Source organism: Gallinula chloropus, assembly GCF_964237585.1.
Source record: "Gallinula chloropus genome assembly, chromosome: 5".
Classification (NCBI taxonomy): Eukaryota; Metazoa; Chordata; class Aves; order Gruiformes; family Rallidae; genus Gallinula; species Gallinula chloropus.
The window spans coordinates 33,281,523-33,307,582 of NC_140090.1; the positions used below are offsets into that span (position 1 = coordinate 33,281,523).

At 45.4% G+C, this 26,060-nt stretch overlaps 1 protein-coding gene across 1 annotated transcript in view; it reads right to left on the reverse strand.

Annotated features, from left to right (window-relative positions):
- Positions 1 to 7,792: 7,792 nt before the first annotated feature.
- TRPM8 (transient receptor potential cation channel subfamily M member 8) overlaps positions 7,793 to 26,060 on the reverse strand; it is a gene marked incomplete at its 5' end in the record, with an annotated part of 43,653 nt that continues 25,385 nt past the window's right edge. The window contains 10 exons of the mRNA XM_084265572.1: positions 7,793 to 7,976; positions 9,798 to 9,884; positions 12,457 to 12,490; positions 13,663 to 13,762; positions 16,198 to 16,388; positions 19,087 to 19,264; positions 19,513 to 19,684; positions 21,160 to 21,301; positions 22,192 to 22,283; positions 25,810 to 26,026. Coding sequence (XP_084121698.1) covers positions 9,834 to 9,884; positions 12,457 to 12,490; positions 13,663 to 13,762; positions 16,198 to 16,388; positions 19,087 to 19,264; positions 19,513 to 19,684; positions 21,160 to 21,301; positions 22,192 to 22,283; positions 25,810 to 26,026 — 1,177 coding nt within the window. The 3' untranslated portion in view covers positions 7,793 to 7,976; positions 9,798 to 9,833. The remainder of the gene's footprint in view (positions 7,977 to 9,797; positions 9,885 to 12,456; positions 12,491 to 13,662; positions 13,763 to 16,197; positions 16,389 to 19,086; positions 19,265 to 19,512; positions 19,685 to 21,159; positions 21,302 to 22,191; positions 22,284 to 25,809; positions 26,027 to 26,060) is intronic.

Below are 26,060 nucleotides of genomic sequence, written 5' to 3' on the forward strand. Positions count from 1 at the left end.
TGCAAAACATGTTCTTTTAAATTTTTACTTTCCTTTAGCTCTCACGACATGGCATTGGTGAAACCAATAGTGTCCATAAAAGTTGTCCCTGGTAGCACCATCACACACAAAGAAAGTTGTTGTGTTGACACCAGCTAAGAGAGGTAGGAGAAAGGCTTCTAGATTAAGAGGGCCTTAGAGACCTGATCCATAGCTCAGAGACACCAGACCCAGCTTTGATTCCCTTCAGATCTTGTCTTGACAAACTAGCGTTCAATTGTACAGCCTATGCAGATGGTGCCCGTGTGCCACTGAATGTTCTTCAGCCCTTCACCACCTGGGATGGAGGATAAGTCTTTTTTCTTCCAATTTCTCTAATTACTCTTGTAAGATGGTACCCTCTGCCATGCTGGCTGTGTTTCTCAACCTCAAATACAGCTTTCCACTGAAAAACACTCAAAGGTTTGGTGGTCAAAAAGAAAGTAAGGTGAAGACAAGGTAATATAGTGATGCCTCAGCTTCCCACACTTAGAGTATGAAGGATGAAACCAGATGCATTTCATCCATCTGGAGTTTATAGCATGGCAGCTTTGCACTCCTGCTCTGGGAGACCTCACTGAGTTTTTCTAAGTCCATACTGAAAACTACTGGAATCAATGTCTTATCATTACTAAAATTTAAAGAAGCATTTCAGTAAGCATAGAGAGGTGGTTCCTAACCCCTCTGACACCGAGGGGGCACCGAACATGGTGGTACACAACCCAAACTGATGCAGTTTCTACTGCTGTTGCTGGAAGTGGACTTTGAGAGTGAAGCAACAGAAAGCCCCCATTACAGCAAACAAAGCCTCAGTAACGCACGCTGGGTGACTGCTCTGAACAATCACGGGCTGCAGCAGAACCTTTGGGGTTTCACTTCATTACTTTGAGCCTTTGAAACTTTAAATATTTATATTTCTGGTGCCTGCCAGCTCAGCAGTGATACATCTTTTACAGGGTTACTGGCACAAATTGTAGCTGAGGCAAGGCAAACATTACCTCCAGACCCATTGCCCAGAGCTATGTCTCATATATATATATATTTAAGTTTTGCTGACTGTACTGATAATTTTTAAGGTTTTCTCCCCATGTCCTGTCCCTTCCCAGCTTCTTGTGCACACCCCCAGCCTCCTCATTGTCAGGGCAGTGGGAGAAGCTGAAAATTCCTTGACTGCTTGGCAACAACTAAAACACCCGTCTGTTATCAGCGTTATTCTCATCCTAAATCCCAAATACGGCACTATACCAGCTGCTGGTAACTCTATCCCTGCTGAAACCAGGACAAGAACTCATGACTTTTTAATATGAATTACCTATGAAGAAGTTATTTCTTTGAAGTTACAATCTTTCAGTACAAATAATTAGAAGCTTTTTGTAATTTCAGGGAGGTGTTAAGGTGCACAATCAGAAAACCCAGAAGTCCAACCACACTTCAAGGGTTCTAGATACTAAAGCTGTCTTTTTCATCTCTGGTTTGTAGAGTCTCCAAGCAGTTACACAAGGTTTTAGACATCAGATAAAAAGTCAGTGGCAGTGAGCTCAAGCTTTAAATCAGCATATATTTTAGATAATTTATTTTGTCATGAGCAGCAAACCAAATAATTAGCTGTAGAATTGCAGAAAGGTTAGGGCTGGAAGGGACCTCAAAGATCATCAAGTCCCACCCCCCTTTACCGTGGGCAGGGACACCTCTCACTTGACCAGGCTGCTCAAGGCACAGCAGCAGCCTGGCACTGAGCAGGGGATTCAACAGTCTCAGGGTACAAGAGAAGCCACCAAGCCTTTCCCATGCTCAAAGGGACTAATCTGGTGTCTGGGGTCAGACTGTGCAGAGGTGAGTTCCATACAACAGAGCAAAGAACCACCCAAGGATTCCCTTCTGGTGCTAGTTCAACAGATGTTGCATAGCCACAGTTCGTGTAAAAAAACCCACGTGGACAGAGCACTGCAGCACGCCAGCCCCTGGCCCACAACAGAGGACCTCTGCAAACTCACCTCTTGATGGGAAGCCATCAAACATCAATCAGGTGCCCAATGCTCCTCTTCCCATATGTGCATGCACCTCCAGGCAACCCAACGGCACAAGCATGGTTAGTAGACATGAAATGAGGAACAGCTCGGTAGCTCCTTCTGCCAGATCCCACCACTAAGCCTTGCTCTAAACAATCCTTTCCTCCAGCATGGAGACCACCACAGACCCTGCTCTCCCAGATTAGACACGGCATGAGCGTCTGCATCCTCTCTGCTGAAAAGACCCAGCTAAGTGGTGTATTTTTTTCAAGTAAGACTCATTTAATTACTTGGAGCAATTAGTTTTATGAATTCATTCACTGACTGTGCTTGGGCAAACCTGATTGCAATGGCCAGCTCTAAGAAAAGAAAAAAACAAAACAAGCCACAATTACTTTTGGGGGATTTCTTTTGCTCTTAAATAGAGAGTCCCAAACTGCACGATGCAAGGTCTTAGGGGAAACACACTGTCTTCGAGGAAAAAGCTATCCCAAGTAACTGTTCTACACAAGTACAGCTCCAGCAAGGTAGGAACACTCTGCATATTCACAGATTCACACAGAATCGTAGGGGTTGGAAGGGACCTCAAGAGATCATTGGGTCCCACGGCAAACTTGGCTCTGTCACCGTTCTTCCACAGCATGTGACAAAGAACATAAGGCTCATGGCCACACACCAGAGGGTCCCTAGGACAGGTCGCACAGGTCGGTGTCTAGATGGGTCTGGAATATCTCCAGAGAAGGAGACTCCACACCCTCCTGGGCAGCCTGTCCCAGGGCTCCCTCACCCTCACTCGGAAGAAGTTCTTCCACATATTGGTGTGGAAGTTCCTGTGCTCCAACTTGAGGCCATCGCCCCTTGTCCTGTCCCCATAGACCATTGAGAAGAGGCTGGCCATTTCCCCCTGTGTCCCACACTTCAAGCGTCCCTGAAGACATGTGTGGGAGTCAGCTCTCAAGTGTTCCCAATCTAAGAGCGTCAGTGAGTATGTACTGAGATAAAGTTTTACAGCTACACTCCAGCATAAATACCAGGAGCGTGGCAGGTCACAGGTCCATGCCAAGTAAAAAACACTGTACAAGCATCCTGGATACTTCATAGATTAAATTCTACACTGATACCAGTCGCAAAACAAAACAACCCAAAAACTTCTCTAACACCCATGCAAAGGCTCTTAAAAATAATGTCTATTTAGTTGTGATTTTCTGGGCAGAAAGAGAAAAAAAAGATGAAACCTGTGAATAAATTATTCATTACAAATTAGCCCTTTCTTTTAGCAACTGGGTGTACTCCAGCCAAAAGGGTTTCTTGTAGACACCAAGAAACTCTTCACCTCCAGCAGTTCTGCTTCAGTGTATCGGCCGCGCCGTCACGACCTCATCCCGTGGTTTTGCTCCTGCTGAAACTATCCTGGACTTACAAATCTGCGATTTCACAGAAAGCAAACTTATTGCAATCAAGGTTTAATTACAGCCCACGATTAATTTCTAAGGTACATAGATCCTTTTTTTTCCCCCCACAATACCTGCATACCAGCCACCAGCCCAGGCAAGCAGAACGCTCTCAGCCCTTGCTTACTCATATAGCCTTGCTTAAGCCACTATTTTTAACTCCGTGTCATTTTAGTGTCTCTGAGACCAAGCCCACGTTGCAGATCAAGCACAATGTTTTTCAGCTATTTACCACAAAGAGCAAATCCACATCTTTTAGACAAATACCTCTTAAAAAAAAACAACAACAAAAAAGGCATTTTATATGATCTCATTAATACTCCTTTTCACAAGAAAGATTTCCTGACAGCAGAAAACTCCTCTCATAAATTAACGGGGAGATTATTAGATTTACATGTTTCTTAGATGACAGCTTTACAATGTTGTTATTGGAAATACATTAACGTCCTACACGCACAGGATGATAATAGGAACAGTGTGAAGCAAGAGCTACTACCCACTTACATGGGGGAACGCAGGGAAATAACTCGACACAAAGTTGCCTTGAGACAGTACGGTATCAGCGCTTTAAATCAACTTAATAATGGAAAAGCAGGAGACAGCCAGGGGCAAAAAGATGTAAGCCACCTCCTCTGTGAGGAAACACAGACTGTGTTATTTACAATGCCCAGACGCTGCTTTTGTGCAGAGATTTTGGGCTGAGATTCCTCCCCGCAGGCTGTGGCAGCCTCAGGCGCTGCCTGCTCCACCAGGAGCTTTGGGTATCAGCAGCACTGCACTCCCCCCTACCCCCCTCCCCTTCCCCATCCCTGCAGTTCTCTGACCCATGCCAGGACGTTTCCATGGGATAAGTTCGTACCATAAGACGTGGAAGGTATCCAGAGGGTCAGGCCGGGGGAGGGGGGGGCAGCAGGACAGCTGTATCCTGAGGGATATCTGAGGGAACAACATTGGGTTTGATGTGTGGGTGCCCAGTGAAACTTAAAATCAGCTGCCTCAGCCCTGTCCGGACAGCCCTATCCTGACCAGCCATCCATGCATGGATGGAGGGCTCCAGAAGGACTTGTGGGACCATAGCGACAGGACCAGCCATTTGAAGGCCAACTTCTGTACACATAGTAACTCCTCACATATCCACAACAGTCTGGTGTCATCCTGAAACCAGGCAGACCCTCACACACCAATAGAGAAGAACGACTAGCACCCACCTCCTTTCAGGACACCTGAGCTGTGCTTATTCAAGACCATGTCCTATTCTAAGGTGTGCTAGGACCCAGCAGTAACAGCAGCCAGAAACGCCCCCCTCATTCTCTCCAAGATGCACAGGAAGGACCTCCAAGCATCCAACCTGTTCCTGAGGCCAGGGACACAGATCAGCTGGGGTCTTACACAGAAGGGCTCTCCAAGGTCTATGTGTCCCAGCTCCCACCAAGGAAGATGCTGCAGCTAACTCAGTCTACCTGCAACCATCTCTATCTGCACAAGAAGAGGTGGCACAGCCCTGGAGAGATCAGGTGCTTGAATATCATGACACTACCTTCATGCTTCCTCAGCTCAGGTTAGTGTGTAAAAGGAATAACAAGCAGGATAGATCCATTGCCTCTTGGGGCACAGCAGATGAAGCCAAACCAATGCATGGAGCCATGGATGAGAAAAGCCTAACAAGCTAAGATGTGGGTAAGCGTGCAGGTAAGGGACTTTTAGCTCACAGCTCACTGTTGTGTTGAAGTGACCATGTCCCAGGAGGCAGCCACCTGTGACAAGATGTTTAATGTTGAGTAATTCAATGACTGCAAAGCTGTCCTTTCACCCAGCAGGATTTCTTTTGTTGTGACAGGGGTCACATTGCCTCTCCTTGCTCTGGGGCTCTCAGCTGGACAGAGATGCTGCTGCTCAGGCCTCAGCTGAAAGGTGGGCAACAGAGCCTACTGGGATGGATTGTGTGAAGACCTTGAAGATGACATCAAGTCTGACTGTTAGATGTTTTTGAGTTGATCTCTGCATCTGCAAGGAGAACCCCAGGCTGCTTCACACAGCAGGGGCTGTGGAAAGCCTTCTCCCTGCTCCTCTCTGAAGTGCAATGCGTCACTGTCAGTGGAAAAGCCACAGGGAGATCAAGAAGAGACACAAATCCCGCAGCACAGCATCCCTACGTCAGCCCCACCATATGTTTTCCTCCCCTTGGCAGGACTGAGGCAGAGGAGGGAGAGGGTGGCAGGGACCTTGTGGGACCCAGGTCCCAGAGCCACACGACCAATTCCTGCTGGACCCTGGGGACCCTGGTGGGTTGTGGCTCACCAATGAGCCTGACAGCCACCTCTCGTGTGGGCTCTGCAGCGACTGGTGCATGTCCTCTTCTGCCCTGCTGCTCTGTCACAGCTGAAGAGAGACCACAGGGATGGAGAGAAGGGTTGGTGCAGAGACTCCCACAAGATCGGGTGGTCCATGCACTCAGGACTGGCCTTCCCTGCCAGGACACCCACAATGCCCAGCCAGCATCCAAGGGGCCACACGCGTGTGGGGAGCAGGCTGACAGCAACGGGCTGCAGTACTGGGCAGTGGCTGACACACAGGGTTTGAGGTTTTCAAACACAACTCAAAGTTACGTTCACCATTTTGCAAGAGAAGAGATCACTGGAGCTGCTGGCAAGTACACGGCAGGTTTTATATATGATAGGAATGAGCTAGAAGCACAATTTCCACGTGCAAGGCATACAAGTGTCACAGGAAAAAATAATTCCTAGAAAGAAAGCTTATCTCAATTTATGCTGCAAGGTAACAGCCGCAGAACTTGAAGAAAGGCAGAGTCCTTTATAAACTTTTTAACAGCAACACACAACTATTTCCACGTGTAAACAAGTAACACTGCTACTGGTAGTGCTATATCCCCCAGGATCATATAGCTCATGGTGTATAGCAAAGGTAGGTGACACGAGGCAGTAAGAAGAGAGCTGTAGCCATTCTGCTAATGCCTCATCACAGCTTTCCCTGTAAAACCGCTCCATTCGCAGCGAGGCAGGCAAGTGGAGCAGCAGTCCCAGCAAACGATGCGTGCCTGTGCTGGCCTCCTCAGTCAGTAAGCTGTAAAAACATCCATGGCCAACAGCACTTCATACCCCTGCACCAAAACAAACCCCAAATCACATAAAACGGTCTCCTCTCACCTTCATCTCAGACCAACACGTTCTTACAGCAGAGGTGGAGTGGGACACGCTGCTGCATGTGCAGGCCCGTGCTCAGGCTGCGGCTTCCAGCCAGGCAGATGGATCTTTCCACTGGTCAAGGTGACTCACCTGGGGAATCTTCTGCTTTTGGCAGAAATTCCCTCTCCACCTATCTAACTACTCATCTGGAGAGCTCAAGGGACACCTGTATACTCTGCCCGACAGACCTCAGACTAGCTACAAGTCACAGCAATGTGCACAGACCGTGATTTGCTGCCAGGCAGAAGGAAAATACCTAAACCTTCAAAATCCAGCCTCCTGGGAGATCCTCCCTCGGCACTAGGGATGAAGACAGGCACAATGTTTGGAAGGTAAATCGATGCAGCGGCATTCCCTCAGTTGGTAGTGTGCCTGGTTACACCAGACAAAACACCGCAGAATTCAGGTGCTGTTTTCTAGACAGAAAGGGGGAAAAGCACCCTCAGCATAGCAAGCAGCACAGTGTGGGAAGCTGACCAGCAATCTCTTACCCGTTTCGAAACACAAACAGATGTGTGAAAGACTTAAATTGCAACACTCCAAGTATACAAGTTACCACTAAAGAAACAAACAGGTATTGCACACGAGGCCTTTGGAAACTCTTTCTACATGAATTTAGTCTCTCCCGTGCGGGGTTGTAGTAGCTGAGATCCAGCGTTGCTGCACAGTTCCAGCAGAGCAGGGAGAAGTCCACTCTGTTTGTGCAGAGTCCAAGATGCAGGGGCACAGTTGGACCAAGGGCTGTCTTTCCTCCAGGGGACGATGTGGAAACACATTGTATTGTGGCATGCCAGTGTTACAGACTTCAGCAGGGCTAAGGGACAGACCATGCAAGTAACACAATATCCGGTTACTACACGGTGGAGAGGGAAGGGAGATTGATTTGTTAAGACAAGCAATTAGCAGCTAAAGGAAACCCATGAGCAGGTCCCTTTGAGTAAAACTGAAGAGCAAAGTGATTTTGGCAGCAGCACTCCTGGAATTAGGAGTGCTTTTTAACGGCAGCTGACGAGGACTAATTGCTGCCATTGAACATCAGGGGAGATGTGGAAAAAGGAGAGCTCAGGAAATGCAGGTGTCCTTGCCAGCAGATCAACAGTCATCTTAACACTCTATTATCATTTTACTGCTCTACCATCATCTTGCAACAAGCAGAAAGGGTCATATATTTTCTTTAATAAATATTAAAAAATTTCTAGTGAGTCCTGCTGAGCCACTGACACTCTGGTGCATCAGTTACCATGTGCTTGGTGGTCACTGCCAGCTCAGAGAAATTATTCTTGAGGAATCGATACCTGTGTGAGCAAAAGAAGAAATTTTTAGAGTAGAGCTCCTAGCACACCTCAACGCTTTGCTTTCATCCTCATGACATCAGCCTGGGAAAACTGGATGTCTTGCACAACACTTGGGATGAAGGAGCATTTATTTTGCAGCACCCATCCAGAACATGGTGCCTTAGCAGAGTAGCAGAGACACTAGTGCTTGGGAAGTGAAAGCAAGAGAAACACCTGCATGCAAAATACTAGAGACGGTCAATCCAGCATCTCAAAGTAAAGATGCTCAGCACAGATACAAATGCAAGATGCTAACCTCAGTGTTCATGTTGTGATGTTAGTACTGAGGACTGCCAAGGCTCAGCTTCAGAATCAGCTCAGCTCATACACCAAGCAGTCTCATCACAACCAGGATGCCATCTAGACAGTTTACCAGGCATAAACCACAAAAGGATTCGTCCTTTATCTATGAGAGGTTGTTCCTATGTGCTCCATCACGAACAGGTATCTTCTTTCCCAGGCTGGCTAACCCACTCATTCACTCTTTTCTACAAAAAGTTTTGATTTCAGGTCCTCCTTGTTGCTGTCCAGCTGGTCCATCATCTTCCTTGAAGGTAAAGGCTATTGCTGGATGCTGTACCTGACAGTGGACTCCCTGCCTTACAAGCAGTAGGATTATTTCTTACCCCTCAGATAACACGACACCAGCTATCTAATATGCCAGTTCAGAGACTTATCTGCAAAGCTGCTGTCTCATCAGATTTTTTCCCCATTTTGTGCCTGCATACCCAGAAATTCCCAAGTCACTGTGAAATTTGCATTTGTGCTTACTGAGTTGCAACTTATTCTTTTGCAGCTACCTTTGATGTGAGCTGGCACTGTTTTCAGGGGGGCTGGACTAGATGCCCTCTTGAGTTCTATTATTCTACAGTCTATTCTCTAACTGATTTGGAGTTTACTGCAACCAAGAAGACACCTGGGAACTGGCCATCCTCATAGACTTCTATTAGGCGGTTGTGGGTCATTCATAACTAAACTGAACTTCAAATCAAGAGAATATGAAGTTATGCCTGGAAAATGGTGAGACAAGTGATTCAGGAACCTTTTGTTCAGGTGCAAGTTGTCTTGCAAAAAAAACCTGTATAGAAGAAGTTGGGCTCTGATGTTCAGGCTGATCCAATCGTTCCAGATTATCCTTGTCAACAGCTACACTTCTTAACCTGCTGTCTTGAACAGGTCAGAGTTCTCTCCATCCATTGATGTTCTGCCTGCCTTGCATATCCCACAGCAAACTTGGCTCCGTCACAGTTCTTCCACAGCATGTGACAAAGAACATAAGGCTCATGGCCACACACCAGAGCTCTGGAGGCTTTGGACCAAGTCTTCTCCATCCTCCATAATGCCACACTTTGACAGTGGGAAAATTAAACCATATTCCTACCCAAAATTCTGTCCTATTTGGTTTTTATGTCTTTCAGAGTTAAAATAAGCCAACTGTGAAGGATCCAACACAGCAACTCCTAACTTTGCAGAGGGCCTCCAGCACCAAGGCAACTAAAATAACCTTGGGTTATTCCCAGCTTTTTAAAGGCAAGGCAGCAAAACAAGATATTTTAAACTGTGCCAAAAATTGGTAGAAACACCAGATGGAAAAATTGTGTTTTTCAGAAAAAAAAAAACATGAGGAAGAAAAATCACCTCTTATTTCTTTTCCATTATTCAACAACATCAATACAAGCATCAATAATTAATATTAATTCTTCTTTCCAGAGACACATCAATTCAACATTGCAAATGCTGATAACTTATTCAAGTCAGAGAATGGATTTCAAGAGGCCTTACCCTGCTCAGGTACCTGCTTCTGGATTTCAGCTGGATTCATTTGATTTTGCTGGAAATCTCTTTCAGAAGGCCTTTCAAACCAGAGAGCTTAATAATAATAATAATAATAATTAAAAAAAAGCAGGTTTACTTTTGTAAAGTCAGTGTAATTCATTCTAACAGATGAGCACAGCTTGGGGTGAAGGGAAAGGAAAAGAACAGAAAAGCGAGCAGTAGGAAGCACCTTAAAACACCCTAGAAAAATCAGCAACAAGAGGATAAACTCCGTTATTTGCCCTCCTGCCTACCCTGTGGGTGCCAGCCGGTACCTCGCCAGCAATAACCAACTGCTGGCTGTACACGGCAGTCACGCCGCGGAGGCAAACGAAGCAGGGTTAATATTGCTTTTCAGGGGAAAGTAATGCTAATGAGTGACATGAGTAACGAGTAATTGCCTCTCCAAATATTATACCAAATGCAGCAGTGCTTGAAAGGACACTCCCAATTACAGTTTTCATCAATGCAATTACTGCAGTGAGCCCTAATGCATATGTATTTCACCTGGTTAACAAGCAGGTGTCACGACAACTACAAGCTTCCAACTATGCTCCAATTTCCTTGTGCTCCTTGTCAACACAGACACATGGAGTTTTGTGGAGCATTCATTCTGACATACAGAGCTGCCTTCAGACCTTCCCAATGCCATAACTGGAGTCCATTTTTCCTCAGGACATCAAGTATAAAGAATAGTTTAGCCTATGATCAAGGTGTATGCATAGGATAGCAGGTCTGGAGAAGGACAATGAAGCTGGTGAAGGGTTTTGGAGCCTTATGGGAGAGGCTGAAGGAATTATGGTCGTTTAGCCTGGAGAAGAGGAAGCTGAGGAGAGAGAGACCTGATTGCTCTCTACAGCTCCCTGAAAGGAGGTTGTAGTGATGTGGGGGTTGGATCCTTCTCCCCAGTAACTAGCAATAGGACAAGATGAAATGGTCTCAAGTTGGGTCAGTGTTGGTTTAGATTGGATATCTGAGAAAACATCTTCACGGGAAGAGTGGTCAGGCATTGGACCAGGCTGACCCGAGAGATGGTGGAGTCATCATCCCCTGGAGGGGTTCAAAAAACACGTAGACATGACATTCCAGGTCATGGGTTAGTTGACATGGTTTTACTGGTCAGATGGTCGGATTTGGTGATCTTAGACACCTTTTCCAACCTTAAAGATTCTATGATTCTGTTATATCCTCAGACTTAGTTTTAAGATATCATCACAAGCAAGAGCTGGTGAGATATCCCTGGAGTGCCTTGCTCCCAAGAACCCTACTCCTGAGCACTGGCCTCCATACACTTCTGGCACTACAGCTGAGGGCATGAACAGACAAAACAGCTGGCTGTAAAGCATTGTCACAGCAGGAAAGGCACAGTTTAGGTATTACTTTTCAGCAGAGAATTAAGGTTACCCTATTTCCTTGCAGTTTTGAGAGGAGCATTGCCAGACACACAGTTGGTCAATCACCGTTTCCATTTCAGTCTTGAAAGCAAGCTATTATTTTGCAATCTAAATTGTTTGAAGGCAATTCAAAGAAGCATTTTAAAGTGTACATGGGCCTTTTCACCCTTGGACTTCCAAAAAGTCTGTTCTTCACACCAAAGCAACTCTCCACATCAGAGGCAAAACACATAATTCGATCAAGCCTCAAAAAAATACCCACTGTGAAGGCTTTTTTCAGTATCAGGGCCATAAAATGTATACTTGTGTGACAACTCTGATAATGCCATGCTCTCTAGTAGATTCATAGCTTTACATTGCTTCAGCATAGGATATTTCTGTGAATCTGTTGAGAATTGGTTATTTCAATCCTAATTAACCCACAATGTGCATGGAGCATCCTTTGTTTACCACAGAAGCACCACCAGCCTTGCCACAGGGTATCGGAACTGTGACTTCATTCTATGAGCAGAGGTTAAATAACTATAATGAAGGGGGATGGATTGAAGCTAAAGGAAGGAAGGTTTAAATTGGATATTAGGGTGAAGTTCTTTCCAGAGAGAGTGGTGAGGGGCTGGAACAGGCTGCTCAGAGAGGTGGTGGGTGCCCCATCCCTGGAGGTGTTCAAGGCCAGGTTGGATGGGGCCCTGGGCAACCTTGTGTAGCTCCAGGCTTGGAGGTTGGTGGCCCTGCCTGTGGCAGAGCAAATGGAGCTCTGTGATCCTTGGGGTACCTTCCAACCCAGACCAGTCTGTGATTCTATGAAGTTGGATTAATTAGCTCATGCCTTCGACACTAGAAGCTAAACTTGATGGAAGTTGTGTTTCAGAGGGGTATACTCCAAGGGCCAATGCCCCTTCTTCCCATCAGTATCTCATGGGCTTGTTACACAGCAGAATATTGCTGCTTTATAAAGCAGAAACTCTTTTCTCTTCTGTTCCATCTAACAGTGAATATAGAAAGAAACATCTCCAGTGCTAAGCAAGTATCTTTCTATTTAATTTCCCAGCACAATATGAAGCTATAGATGGAACCAAAGGTGCAAAAGGGGCACACTAAAAAAGCCAAATTAAAATGGGGTCCTGGAGATAGTAAACAAACAGCATGTGTCTCCTGCTCATTTTCCTCATGGACTACTACCTGCTTTACTCAATAGAAGCACAACCCCCCAAAGCAGTCTAAAACACAAGTACCTTTGCATTCAGCTGTCTGAATCGATGAATCATCCTGAAAACAGAAAGAGGACACAGAAAAATGAATCCAAGTACTAAAGAAGCCTTAACTGACTGCCCCAGCTTTGCAAATCTAAAAGTCTATCTGGAGCTAAGAGATCTAGCCTTCATCTTTGGCCAAAGAGTTGAGTTAAGGCAACTACCAAGTCTAAGGTTGTCAGAAGACTGCCAGACTTTCACCCTTCCAAGGAGGCAGGCCTGTAGGTGGTTTGGTATTGCTTTTAATACAATATATGAACTAGCACCTCCGTTTCCTGTATAACAGTTATTTTTAATTTTTTTTTTTTTGTCCTCTTATCCAATACCAAGTGCCTCTGGGCAGTCTTAGCATAAATACTTGAGGGCAGCAATGTCCACAGCCAGGGCAGAGGAGTGCAGAAGAGTCCAGTCTCTCCTACCCTTTCTTAGCAGCTCTTAAGTGTTGGGAAATAGTCAAATTGCTAGAAACCAGGTATAAAAATCACACTATCATGTTGCTGTTGCTGTTTTCTAGCTTTCTTTATATTTCTTTTTCCTCTTATACTATTACTCTGCAAACATGGTGGCAGCTCTCAAAGTTAAAGCATTGTGATGTCAGTCAAAGAAGAGTAGTCCAAGTCACCAACCTCCAGATACCATCTTCCCCTCTCTAGAGGACTTTCCTACTCACACTATTAAGTACAGACCTCCATATAGATTGATGCCAAGGATATTCCAGATCTAACACTAAATATTCTCCACTAACTGCATAACATTATGCACAACGAGCCAGCAATAGCACTGCTTTCCACAATGAGACCTCAAAACAGTATAGGAAGACAGTATTTTTCTCTTCTGGTGGTAAAATAGAAAGGCTCAAGTACAGAAAGGTAAAATGACTTGAGAAATACTGTGACAGACATTTGGAACAAGCATGTTTAGTGCAACTACCCAGCTACTGCGTGCATAATATATCATCATAGCCCCTGCAATATTGCCGTTAGCATTTTAGCAGCTCATTCAATTAGTTTTGAAGACAGTCTGCAGCAGCTGACAAAAAAAGCCATCATTTTACTTAAAAAAAGGCACATTTATGCTGAATTTGTCTACTCATTAGTTTGCAAGCATTTAGAGCTGCTGAAAACTTGCCTTCTCTAAAGATATTCAACAAAAAGTTAAGCGAGTGAAGACAAAGAAGGGCAGACGTACTCTTCTGATGAATCATGTGCTTTGGTATTGACTTTGACAAGGTAATTTTCCTTCATGACAGCTTCCCATGCCAGAATTTCATTGTCCTCATTTTTTGAGCCTGGAAAACATAGGCAAAGAGAAACACCACCACTACTTTGCCTCTCCGATGCTATGATGGAAAAAGGCAGGGTTAGCGGTTGCCTTCAGAGGCTAAGGATACCCTTCTCTGCACCCGAGGCATTTGCAGCCCCACTTCCCATCTGTGACACAGCTCTGAGAAACATGACATTAATGCATTTTACTGTATGCTCCTAGCAACCAGTTAACAACAAAAAAAGAAAATATGAACACACACACCCCCCTCCCGCCCCAAGCTCTTAAAGTCTGGAATTTTGTGAGTCTTGGTTAACTCAAGTGCTTTGTGAAACAGCAGCCACTTCAACAGACATAGGACATGTCCTCAAAGTCACACCAACCGAGGTTTAGATTGGATATTAAGAAAACTTTCTTGACTGAAAGAGTGGTGAGGCTGCCCAGAGAGGTGGTAGAGTCACCATACCTGGAGGGGTTCAAAAACACGTAGACATGGCACTCCAGGATGTGTTTTAGTGGGCATGGTAGTGTTGGGCTGATGGTTGGAATTGATAATTTTAAAGGTTTTTTCCCCAACCCTAATGATTCTATGAATCCAGAGGTTCCTATCCAGGTTTAAGCTTTCTATTTGCATCTATGTTATACCATATGGGATCATTAAGTTTAACATGTGGTAGGAACCATGTTTTGTGACTTATCGAACATCATTACAAAATTATGAAGCATAGTCTTGTCTAAGAAGCATCTTCAGCCAATGCTGTAAATTAGAGTAACACAGAGCAAGCCACTTTGAGGCACCCAAGTCCCCCAGGATAATACTTCTGTGTTTTAGCCTGTTCCAACATGACAGCACAAACCACAAGGGTTTTCATAAAGTAGTTAGCCAAGACAAAAGAAATCCTATTTTATCCACCCTGTACTTCTCCAGCCTTCCATAGCCTCATTTGTTGTCCCAGGTACCAACAGGTATTTAAACATCTGAATCCCAACCATTTCCGTAAGAGTTAAGGATATTTCAATAGTCCATAGAGCGAGTTCTCCATGCAGTTCTCAGTTCCTGTCACCAGCTCAACCACAATGATATTCTGGCTCTAATTAATTCTTTCATTTCCTTTTACAACTGCAACATCAACTGTAAATCACTTGGGCAGAAATATCTGCAGTTAAACCACCTCCCCAGCAAGGAAACCAAGCAGTGATTTGGCCAGCCAAACCGATTTAGTCAGTGCTAAGGAATTTTACACCCCAAAGCACTCTTCTCCTTAACTAGTAACAAATTCAGCCTGTGCTGCAGAGCAACAGTCAGGTTGATGATGGATGGGAGTAAATCTGTCAACAAAATTTATCCTTTTCTCATCTGCTCCTCTATGGCACTTACGAGAAAACCCTCAATTTGTTGGCAGGGGTGGGAAAAGCTTGTTAAAACAAGCTTTGCCTTGTGACACAGCAACTAAGGGGGAGGACTCAGCCATGCCTATGATTGAGGCAGGTTGCCCATTTGGCCATGCCCATTTGGCCAGGAGACCGTGTTCTCTTCCAGGCACTCACCAGGAGGCAAAAGAGCCTCTGAAGATAACTGTGCTCTACCACGCTGCCCTAGCAGCTACTAGGTGTATTAACTGGGAGAGCTTAATGTCAGGGGAAAAAATCCAGTGCAATTCCAGAAGGCGTAGTGGCAAGCAGAGCTGAAGACCACCTCTTGTGCAATTTACCTACACATTGAGAGCACGTGATATCAAGGATCTCTGGGGAGCAGTACAGGAGGGATGCACTATCGGATGCTAATGACAAACAAGACCATTTACATTTTTCATGTGGACAATGAAGACGGCTTTCAGCTGCTGCAGGCTCTGGATGAATGTATTCAGTGCTCCAATACAAAAAAGCCCCCAACAACCAAATCCCAAAGTGCCACAAACCCAAAATGCACATTGTTAGACAGCCCTAAGATGACAGGATTAATCTGAAGACTTAATTGATTTACCTGTGTGAGGTAGTTCTGCCTCGACATGGCTTGGGCAAAAGAGCGCTGACAGCTCTGCAGAGCACTCATCCAAGCAGGGCAGGTCTTATGGTAGAGCCCAAAAGCTCTCTGACCAGAGCAAAGCCAAAGCTATCGGAAGGTGGGGATCACAGTGCTCAACTGAGTTTTAGCATAAGGAGGAGTATAATTCCCCATATCTCAGAGAGTGCACCTTGAGTTCTGAAGGAAGATTACAGATGAGTAGCAGCCAGGGGCTTTGATTTGAATCTAATGAAGGAGATTTCCAGCAACACAGTGGTTTTGCATTTGATGGAGGAAATCAATGAGCTGCTCCTCATTTCAGTACAACCACCTCCTCCAAAGTCTACATTCCTCTTCAAAACTCCCCGACACACTAACTGCCTGTATTCTCTACACTGTGCCATGGAAGAGTTGCAATGCACCTGCCAGAGGCCGCAAGGAATAATGCTACTCACAGCAAATAGATGGCTCTTTACTTTCATTCTTACAGCAGCATTTGAAACACTTCCTCATGACCATGAATATGTAGGCAAAGATGACAAAAGGGAAGGGGATAGTCAAGCGACTGCAGTATTCTTGGACCAAGAAGTAACGCTGGAACTTCCACACCTGGTCATTGTTCTCTTGTACTGATCCAACAGTGTAACTGGCAGGTGAAGTGAGAAAAAATACATACAGCATTAGTTATTCACCAAAGAACTCCCTCCATCAGTATCAGTGTTTCTCCTTATTATACCAGGGTGTGTTTTCATAAAGTCATCCTGGAGCCGGTAACTTTTAATCAATGAGGAGGTTGAGTTTGTCCTCCTTTTTAGAAAGGAATTTGACAACAGGAGGAACTAAGAAAACAGGGGGAAAAAAAGCCTGAAGTTAGAAATAAAATGGAAAAATAGTAACAGGGAGAAAATATTCTACATAGTTTTACTACCTTTGCTCTAGGCAATTTTCTTCCTGCCTAGACACATGAGAACAGGATGCTTCTTTGCAAGATACTCTGTCTCATTAATTCATCACCTAACTTATTTCTAAGCAGAAAAAACCCAACCCCAAAAAAATAGAACATTTACCAAAAAATGTCATACTCCTGAGGTTCTCAGCACAGGCATTAAGAATGCTCCAGGCATGGATCAATCCTACTGTACCAAGCCTGTATGAAACCAAGAAAGCAACAACTGCAAGAGCAAACAGCTCACAGAGTGCCTGACCTTTCACTGCTGACATTCAGTGACAGATGGATGTTCCCCAAATGTCTGTGTTGAGATCCTAATGGACCCTTAGACAAGACAAGCCGAAACCTTCACCTGGTGGGAATTATCTTCTGTTGATAAATACAAACCTGAATTTCAGGGGTATTCAGTATGTAATATTCATCCTTTTCAGCTAATGTATGCTGGATACAAAGTAAAAATTGGGTTCTCTGTTGTTAAAATTAATATATAGTTATAATTACAATACTGACTGGACTGGTGTCTAGGCATTGGCATTATTAAAGACTGACAAATGTTACAGACACACTGGTCTTAGGGAGGAGTCACTGCAGATTCACACATTTCTGACTGCACTGGGAAAAAGACACCTGGGATTGCTGTCTGCCCACTGGCCTTCCTGAGTTTAGCACAGGACAGTACTCCTGCTTGAGCAATTCTCTTCGAGTCTCTTCTTAAATCAAGCCATGCAAAGCTCAGAACATTGTTAAAAGAATTCATGCTGGGTCCTTCCACAACATAAGCTGAACTGGCAAAAAACCCCTATATTTTTACTGGCACAGCTGTATAAAACAGAGTGTTTACCATTAGGTGCCATTAAAATATGTCTTCTAACTGCTATCAAAGGCTTCTAGGGTAGAGCTGGCTTACTGCTAGCCTTGCCTTTGTTGAGGTGAATTGCTTTCACCCTTTCTAGGGACTATTAGCATTGTCTTACTGCCTTCTGTCTCTAGATCCTGTGCAGGTTAGGAAGACACCCATACAATAGACAGATATGCTGCAGCAGGCCTAGCGGCCTTGCCCAAACCCACACAGCTCACTGTTTTGGGGCCTAGATCAGCACAGGAAAAGAAAGGTTCAGCGCAGAGGGGAGAGCACATCCCAAAGCCGAGGGGTTCTCAACTCCTCCTGTTAATCCTCTCAGGCCAGGAAAAACTGGCACTGGCTTTCGGAAGGGAGATCCTCTTGAGGCAAAGCAGGAGTCCTCAGCAGCTCCTGTAAATACTCTTGTTGCCAAAGCAAATGCCTGCCAAGCCTGTCTCTGCCAAAGTACCATCAGACCCCACAAAAAAATAAACAAAGCAGACCTGAAGAATGATGCCCAGGGGATGGAAGTATTTTCATTACACTGCAAGGGAGTGTACAGCTGAAAAGGAACAGGGCTGGGAGAGAGAACAGAGCCACAGCCCTGAGCCAACTATATTCACAAGTCAGAAGTGAGACAGGAGGGCAACACATCCCAGAAGTGTCATGTGAAGGATTGCCCGTTAAAAACTCGACTCCGTGTCAGAGCCTGCAGTGTAAGCAATAAAGATTTCTGGAAAAAGCTGAGGAAACTTCTTCCCTGCTCTTGGTCATCCCAGTGCAGTCAATAAATATGTGGTAACATGGACAACAGCCGCCATTTTTATTTGGCAGTTCAGCACTATGTGGTAAGATCAGCAGTTACCACCACCACCACATTTCTGGTGTCTGATCCATCTGCACAGTGTGACGGCTCACAAGATGCCATAAGAGGCCTCCTGACCAGTAGGACCCAGAGAAAGATTAATTACTGTATAAAAACAGAGCTGGTGGCATTTATTGAGACAAAGTCCTTTTGCACGTCCCAAGGAGATGTGGCCCGTTGTCTGTGCTACGGGTCAGAACAATAAATAGCAGGTCCACCAGAGCAGTTACACACCCATCATCACCACACAGCAGTTCTGGTTAATAAAATCAGAGTGCCATAAAAAGACTGTGATGATAACTCATTTATTCAGCCGTGCAAGGTCAGCGGAGCAGCAGCTCATACTCAGTAAAGCACCGACCCGGCTATCACCGCCCGCGTGAAGCACTGGGGTTTGTACTAAGGCCACTGTGCAAAGGATGCTTAGAGTGGTAGTAAAAGGACAGGCAGCAATCCATCCTCAGGACACTGTAGGAATGCGGAGTAAACTCGCCTTCATTCACCTGCCCATGCCACCCTTCGACTGAGAGGTGTCTCTTAAGCTAGGAGCCCTGTTCACACTACTCCCAACAATTCCTTTGCAAAAGACACAAGCAGACCCCAAGGCCATTTTCCAGGGCTCCTTTTTCTTTCTCAGAGGGATATTAACACAGAGATCACAGTCAAGTGACCGCTTCTTTATTACGTACCCGAACATGGCCACAAGCAGGTTCACAAGGAGGATGTTAGTTGAGAGCATGTAAATGCAGACAAGGGGAATGGTAATCCATTCCGGGAAGCGGGGCTGGTTGTTGGCATCCAGCTCCACACACAAGGGCTTGGACTCATTCCCAGAAAAGGTGCAGCGGTCGAAGTTGTAGGTGGTACCTTAGAGGATGAAAGAGGAGAACAAATAGTGAGACTTCTTGCCCCTCTTTCTGTTGGGTCCAGCGCCTCAGATTGCCACTGACCACAATACATGTAACAACACACAGCCACTCCTCCTTCCCTGCCTCCACCCCAGACATAAAACTACGCTCTGTTGCTGCTTGGAGGAGAGGGTTCAACACAGGACCATCTCTGAATGGACAGAGCCTTCCACCCACCCAGGAGAGCTCCCCACAGAAAACAGGTACCGTCAACATCATCGGGGTACTGCCCAAACATGGCCAGGTATGGCTCGTAGATGACCGATCGAAATATCCACTCCCACCGATGCTCATTCTTCCGCAGGATGCCTTGCCTGGCCACGCCAAAGGCCACCATCCACACAGCGAAGAGGAAGAGAAAGAAGAAGACATCTATCATCTGAAAAAGGACAAGGAGCAAACGTGTGAGTGCCCTGCTGCATGCCTGCTGAGAGCCACACATGCTTCTTCTACTCCCTGATTTGACGTTTGGGTGGAGAACAAATATTAGTGAAGTCTATACAGTTAGTGTCATTTTAATGCATGTTGCCAGGGGATGGCTTCACAGTCACCACCATGCACAAATAACTGACCATTCTCAAATTGTTATGCAGCCAGAAAACCAAGGCACATGTCAGGATACAGGCTATCTGCTGGCATCAGACAGAGCCCACCCACAGATGCCAGATCACCATACGTAGATCACCATATGCAGCTATAAATACACTTTATGGCTTCAAACCAGAGGTTTTAGTCCAGACACTAACAGTTTCATGAACTTCTGGTACTTAACACCACCTGGCTGATGGAAGCCTGGCAGTATTCTGGCTGAGCTTTCCCATTTGTTGCAGATTCAGCCCCACTGACATCTGCCTTTCCACTAGCCCCAAGCTCCTTTACCATTAGACTTACTCAAAACCTAATCCATTTTGAAGATGTACAGGAAGCAATGCTGTGGTTGTGTTTCCATAAGGCACTCTAGGACCAGGTAACCTCTACATTTCAGCTTTGCAGCGGAGGCACAAGGCAAAATAAAGGCTTTCTGGGTAAGCTGCAGACCACACTTTTACTCCCATTGTCACCACACAGCTAGCTTTCAAATTCCATTAGAAAAAGCCTTTGCTACAGCACAAGATGACCCAACCACTGCTGAAATGCGGGAGGACAGGGAAAGCTTCTCCTAAGGTTATCCAGCAATGCCTTTGAGTGCTTTTCCCCAAACCCTCACTGTGCTGAGTGCTCTTCAAATCTATTTCCTTTGGAGCGTATGAGCTGTGTACAGATGTAGCTCTAGAAGGAAGATTCAAGCAGGCATACTGCAGCTCTCCAATGCTCCTCATTCCCATATCTACAGCAAGCCATACCTTCATCATCTGGAACCCCACTCCTTTCCTGTTCCTTCTCTCAGTCTGCTGGCAACCAGCTACAAAGGGCAGAATGGCCTAGGCCACTCCACGAGAGACTCCTGACCACCCTCTTCCTCTGTTACTTGTGTGATGGATATCTAAAATATACAGTGGATATCTAAAATACACCATTTACTGTCATTGTCCTGTTTGGGGAATGCTCACAGAGTGACAAGAGGGATGGAGTACACCACTGAGACATTTGAGACATGTAAGACAAAAGTGACCAGGAAACAAATTTCCCTTTTCTTCAGCTTGATCTTTATTCTCTCCCTGTGCAGAGGGAAGAGAAAGAGGCCCTGCTCTTAATTAGGTCCTATTTAAATCTTAATTAATGCTGTTTAGCAGATTTAAGAGAAGGAGAGAACTTGCTACCATCATCAGAATGGTGGTGATTTTCACTCTTGAAAAAAAAGCAAGGCATCACATCATTTATTTAGACTTTCTTGAATAGCTGCCAGAATCTTACCATCCTCTGCAGCATAATAATTTTAGGTCCTAGATTCCTGCTAACTGTGAAAATATGGATCAGCCTCAGAGTAAAAACTATGTAGTCCAAACAGAAGATGACTCTCCCAGAATACCAAGAGCTTTCATCAGATGAGTGAAGCCTGATGGAGACAGGAAAATAAAAATGAAGAGAAGCGTTGGGTAAAGCATGTAGAAATTGTGTAAAAACATGCTGAAATGGGGAATGGAAAGGAGAACCGAGCTAGTCAGGGCCCCACACCCTCTCCCACCAGATGACACATGGCAGAACTTCATGTGAAGGTAGGAAAGGTGTCATCATCATCGCTGCACCTCCTCTTCCCGCGTACAACCACTGACAGCAAAGAAATCTCACACGTTTAGCTACTCCCACAGCACCCCAAACCATCATAGCGCAACAACCGCCCTGCTGCACCGCGTCAACAAGAGTGAAGCTACAATCGACTGAACACTCAGGCTGCACGGTGTGTTTCCATCATTTCTTTGGCTGTTAACTCACCTGTTCACATAGAACAGGTCATGGGAGCTAATAACAGTCTGGTAGACACTGCAGGTGTAATTACAGCGCCCTTAAATACAACACACTACAGCCCAGAGAGCCCCCATGACTGTAATAAATAGGCAATAACAGGAGTCAGGGAAAATCCCAAACAGCTTCTGGCTCTGAGATCTTAGGCACCTTACCCAGCAACTTAGGCTCCTATGCTCTCTACAGCCAGGACCAAAGGGACTGTCACAAAACCTAAGCCTACTTCAGTCTTCTAAAAGTGCTCATCCAAAGGTAAGCATTAAGAAGGGCTGTCCTGCTGGCCCAGAAAGATCTGAGTTTCGGAAAGCTGCCTTAGATTCCAGGGGTAGACTCAGCTCCCAGTAAACAAAAATATAGTATTGCATGTAGGTGTTCCCTCATCACTTTATTTCTTTACTTGACCAAAACCTAGTTACAGCTTTTGGTCAAAACTCTGAAAGGAAGCAAAGACAGAACATGCCTGCAAGAGAAGATGCTACTCACCTGAACACAATCCCTGCTATGAAGTAGAAGATTGCTAGTGTATCCATAACATTCCAGAGATCTGAGAAATACTTACTGCCATTCATGTACCACTGGAAAGGAAAAAGAGCAGAAATAACCACCACACAGCACTGACTAGTGATGCAGGGGGCTTGTTCATCCCCTCCTATCCCTCCCTTCACAGGCAAATATTCCACCCACTCCAATGGTAAGGATTGTTTCCTTGCCCTGTTAATCTGTTGTCACACGACAGGTATGCTGGAGTGCAGACTGCTTTTAATCACCCCAAAAGAGAGAGTTTCATAGATCCAGCAATGCCAGAAATTACTGGCAACATGTTTTTTACAGTTAACTTCCCACAGGACTATGGGTCAAGATTGTCTATGTTGAGAGCTCCTTAACACATTTCCTTCTGCAGTCCAGATGTCCCCTCAAGTTGCTGTGCTTGCCCTGGGACCAGTTAAACGCATCGGTGACACAAACATTGCGCTGCAGTGCGGGTTGCTGCGCTCCAAGGACATAACACAGCTGCTTGTGCACTGGAGAGAAGCTGGCAGTCCTGATGACAGCCCAGGGGGATGCACTTAGTGCTCACATGCACGTACCCACGCTGCCAGGGGACCTCAGGACAGGTCAGGGTACGTGCCAGCAGAACTGCTGCCAAATGGGTCAAAGGAGGCTTGGTGTGACCCGCTAAGAGTGGGTGAAGCACTGCAGGGAGGCAGGAGGGGCAAAGTATTCTGGTTTCTTTCTTCAGAGCTCAGTCAGTCATCTGTCCCTGGTAACATGCACATGCTGTTGGTCCAAAACACAGATTGAACTGATTGTTTCAATTACCTGGTGCTCTATATCTGAGCTGCAAGTCAAGTGAGAAGCTCTGCCCACTCTCTGACTGGTTCCGCACCCTGAATCCAAAGGCTCTGCAAGAGCCAACTTCTGGATCCAAATCATCAGTGACTTGTTAGAACAAGAAGCTTCAACAGTACAGACCTCCACAAGGCCTGAAGAAACAGAGTCCCTGACCTTAACTCTTTAATTTCCCTGGAATCATCAAAGCTTAGAGGAGAGAGAGAGATTTACTCATCGATACCAACTGGCATGTCCAAGGAAGGCAACTCAGTTCTTGGTACTTTGGGAGAGTTTTCTTCTAAATGCAGAAGCTGCTCTTAGTAGAGCACCTCACTTTGCTACTCCAGTTGGATTTCCTTTACTTGATGGGACGTACTGCTAAAGGTGGACAGTTGCAACAGCTACCAGGGTGTCAGGCTCAAGATATTATCAGATGCTATTTCAGCATCTTGGGACCCATGCACACCTTTCTTAATATTTTGGGTCCCAGAGGTTGAGTGGTGAGGGGGAACAGCGTGTCTGACACATGCCATTAGGCCATCTCTGCCTAGAAACTCCCTAGATCAAACAGAAGCTGTCTTCCTACAGATGACAGAGAGGTGGTGTTTGAGAGGCTAGAGTCTTATGGTCTAAGCATCTTCCAGAAAGCACAAAGCCCTATTACTGCCCTACAGCTCTATTAAGTGCAACAGGTTTAAGCCTGATGCCTCTTCTCTTCCACAGTACAAATTTCGGATGAAGAAAAAGAAACATGACTACAGCAGAAACAAAGAGATGACACAGGTAGATGTGTGCAAACAGGGGAGAGCAACTGAGCCCGCAGTGCAGTTGAGTCTGTCAAACATCAAGTGGTTCCTACTGCCAGGAGTTAACGTGCACAGAGATTCTGCCCAGGTTCCCTCTCCGTGTGAGAAAACGGGGCTCTCCTGCACACTCCACAAGTCTGCCCACTCACCTGGCTGGAGGCTACATCCACGTGGCTAAGAAGGTAGCAGGATAAGAGCATCTCCAATTTCGCTACTGTCATGATGGCTCTATAACAGGGTATGGGAAAGTAGCTCCGGCTAGTTAGAAAACTCTAGGACCATCAGAAGTGAAAACAGGGCTGAGCCAGTGGCTTACAGTTTGGGTACATTTCAGTTATCCTAAAGGGTGAAACAAGCTGCTTTACATTTGGAACAACATCTAGCCTCTGTCATTTCACAGACACACCACTCCTGCCTCAGAGGGCTGATTTCTCCCCAAAGCTTGTCAGGTACTGCGGTCAGACCCTGGGCAACATTACTCTTACTTTTCCTTTGACATGAAAACAAAGTCTGAGACACAGACACACCCTTTATGTTTTAAACATGAAGGACACAGCTACTATTTCTGATTGCAGTTAGACCACTGTGCACATCATTTATCTTGGAGGAAGCCAGGGAGAAAGTTTGAGAAGCTTAAAGGATTGGGACACCAGCCTGCATTCTGTTCTAACAAAGTAGGTCTGAAGCCAGGACACTGGCTTCAGATAACTTTAAATCATCTGGTTTAGCTGCCTCCATTCCCACAATCAAACAGCCTGGTCACCAGTTGGTAATGGGATTATTGGGATCTGAAGGTGTTCTACCCACCCAGGGTAGTGAGGAATAGTGACAGTGGTAGGAAAAAAAAGATTTCTATCCCTACAGCTTCCCCAGGGCTTTTGTTAGTACAGATGGGAAGGGCAAGGTCAGGTCCAGAGACACCAGAACCTAAATCAGCAGAAACAAACACTCCATTAGTGTTTTCATTGGAACAGAGTCTTTTACCTCCCCCCCACATTTTCCTTTGCAAATAAAGTGGCTTAAACAGGCTACCACCTCGACCATTAAAAAGCAGAAAGGCCGCACAGCAAGTCAAGCACAGCATCATCAAAGCTCAGCAACGCCACTTCTCATCTGTCACATAAGGAACAGCACTGCAGGGTGCTCTGATCCAGCGGGTCACCCACCCACACTCACACCAGACCTTGCAGGATAATCAGAAAGCAGTACTGCACAGAAACCAGATTCTCATATTACTCCTGATTTCCCCAGCATCTTCCCATGATTCTGAGCACTGATTGGTAGAGATCAAGTTCCCTGAAAGCCAACATACTCCATATGTCCCCCTTATATATGAAGCAAGAAAAATAACAGCTATGCAACTGGCTCTAGAGGCAGTGACACACCACACCAGCACAAGCAACACAGGCAGCCCAAAGCTGGTCCTTGGGACTACAAGAAACTAGCAAAAGCTGTACTTATGATTAAGATAAATGGAAATACAGAACAATATGCTGCTCACTGGTCAAAAAAAAAAAAAAAAAAAAAGAGAAAAAGAAAGAAAAAGGGATGGGATGTAGAGAAGACACAACAATCACTTGACCTGCAGGGATACATCCAGATAAATGTCTTAAACCTAGACTCCTAGTCTCCACTGCTTTGGCAAGCCAAACCAAGCATTCCTGAGAAATATCTCTGCTGGCATCAGCTTATCCACACCACCTCACAGTCAATATACGTTCCTCTTGGTGCATGGAGGCTGCAGCTGCTGGGGTATAAACAGGAATTAAATATTGGGGGGAAAATAAAATTAAAACATATCCATTGTGCCTTGAGTTTCCTGGACATATCTCCAAGAAGTGGTTCCCCTGTAAATTAGAAGCAGCCTGCATTGCCTTACACTACTAGGGAGCAGAGAAAAACACACACACACAAAGCTTTTCATCTAGCACTAAACATTTTTTGGTTTGCAAGCGCTGCCTACTTGTCTCACTTCATCACAAAGCAGAATGAAGACCAGCACGTAAAGGATGATCTCCAGGGCGGTCGGTTCCTTCTGGAAATCCATAAGCAACACGTAGGCGAAGAGCAACAGGAAAGCGATGTAGAAGATGACATTCCACGAGAAGACCACAAAGGGGGAGGTGAAGAAAGACACATAATACAAGAAGAGTTTCTTACTCTTCTCCACAGGCTTTTTCCTGAGGAATTAAGAGAAATAAAAGGTCTCAAAAC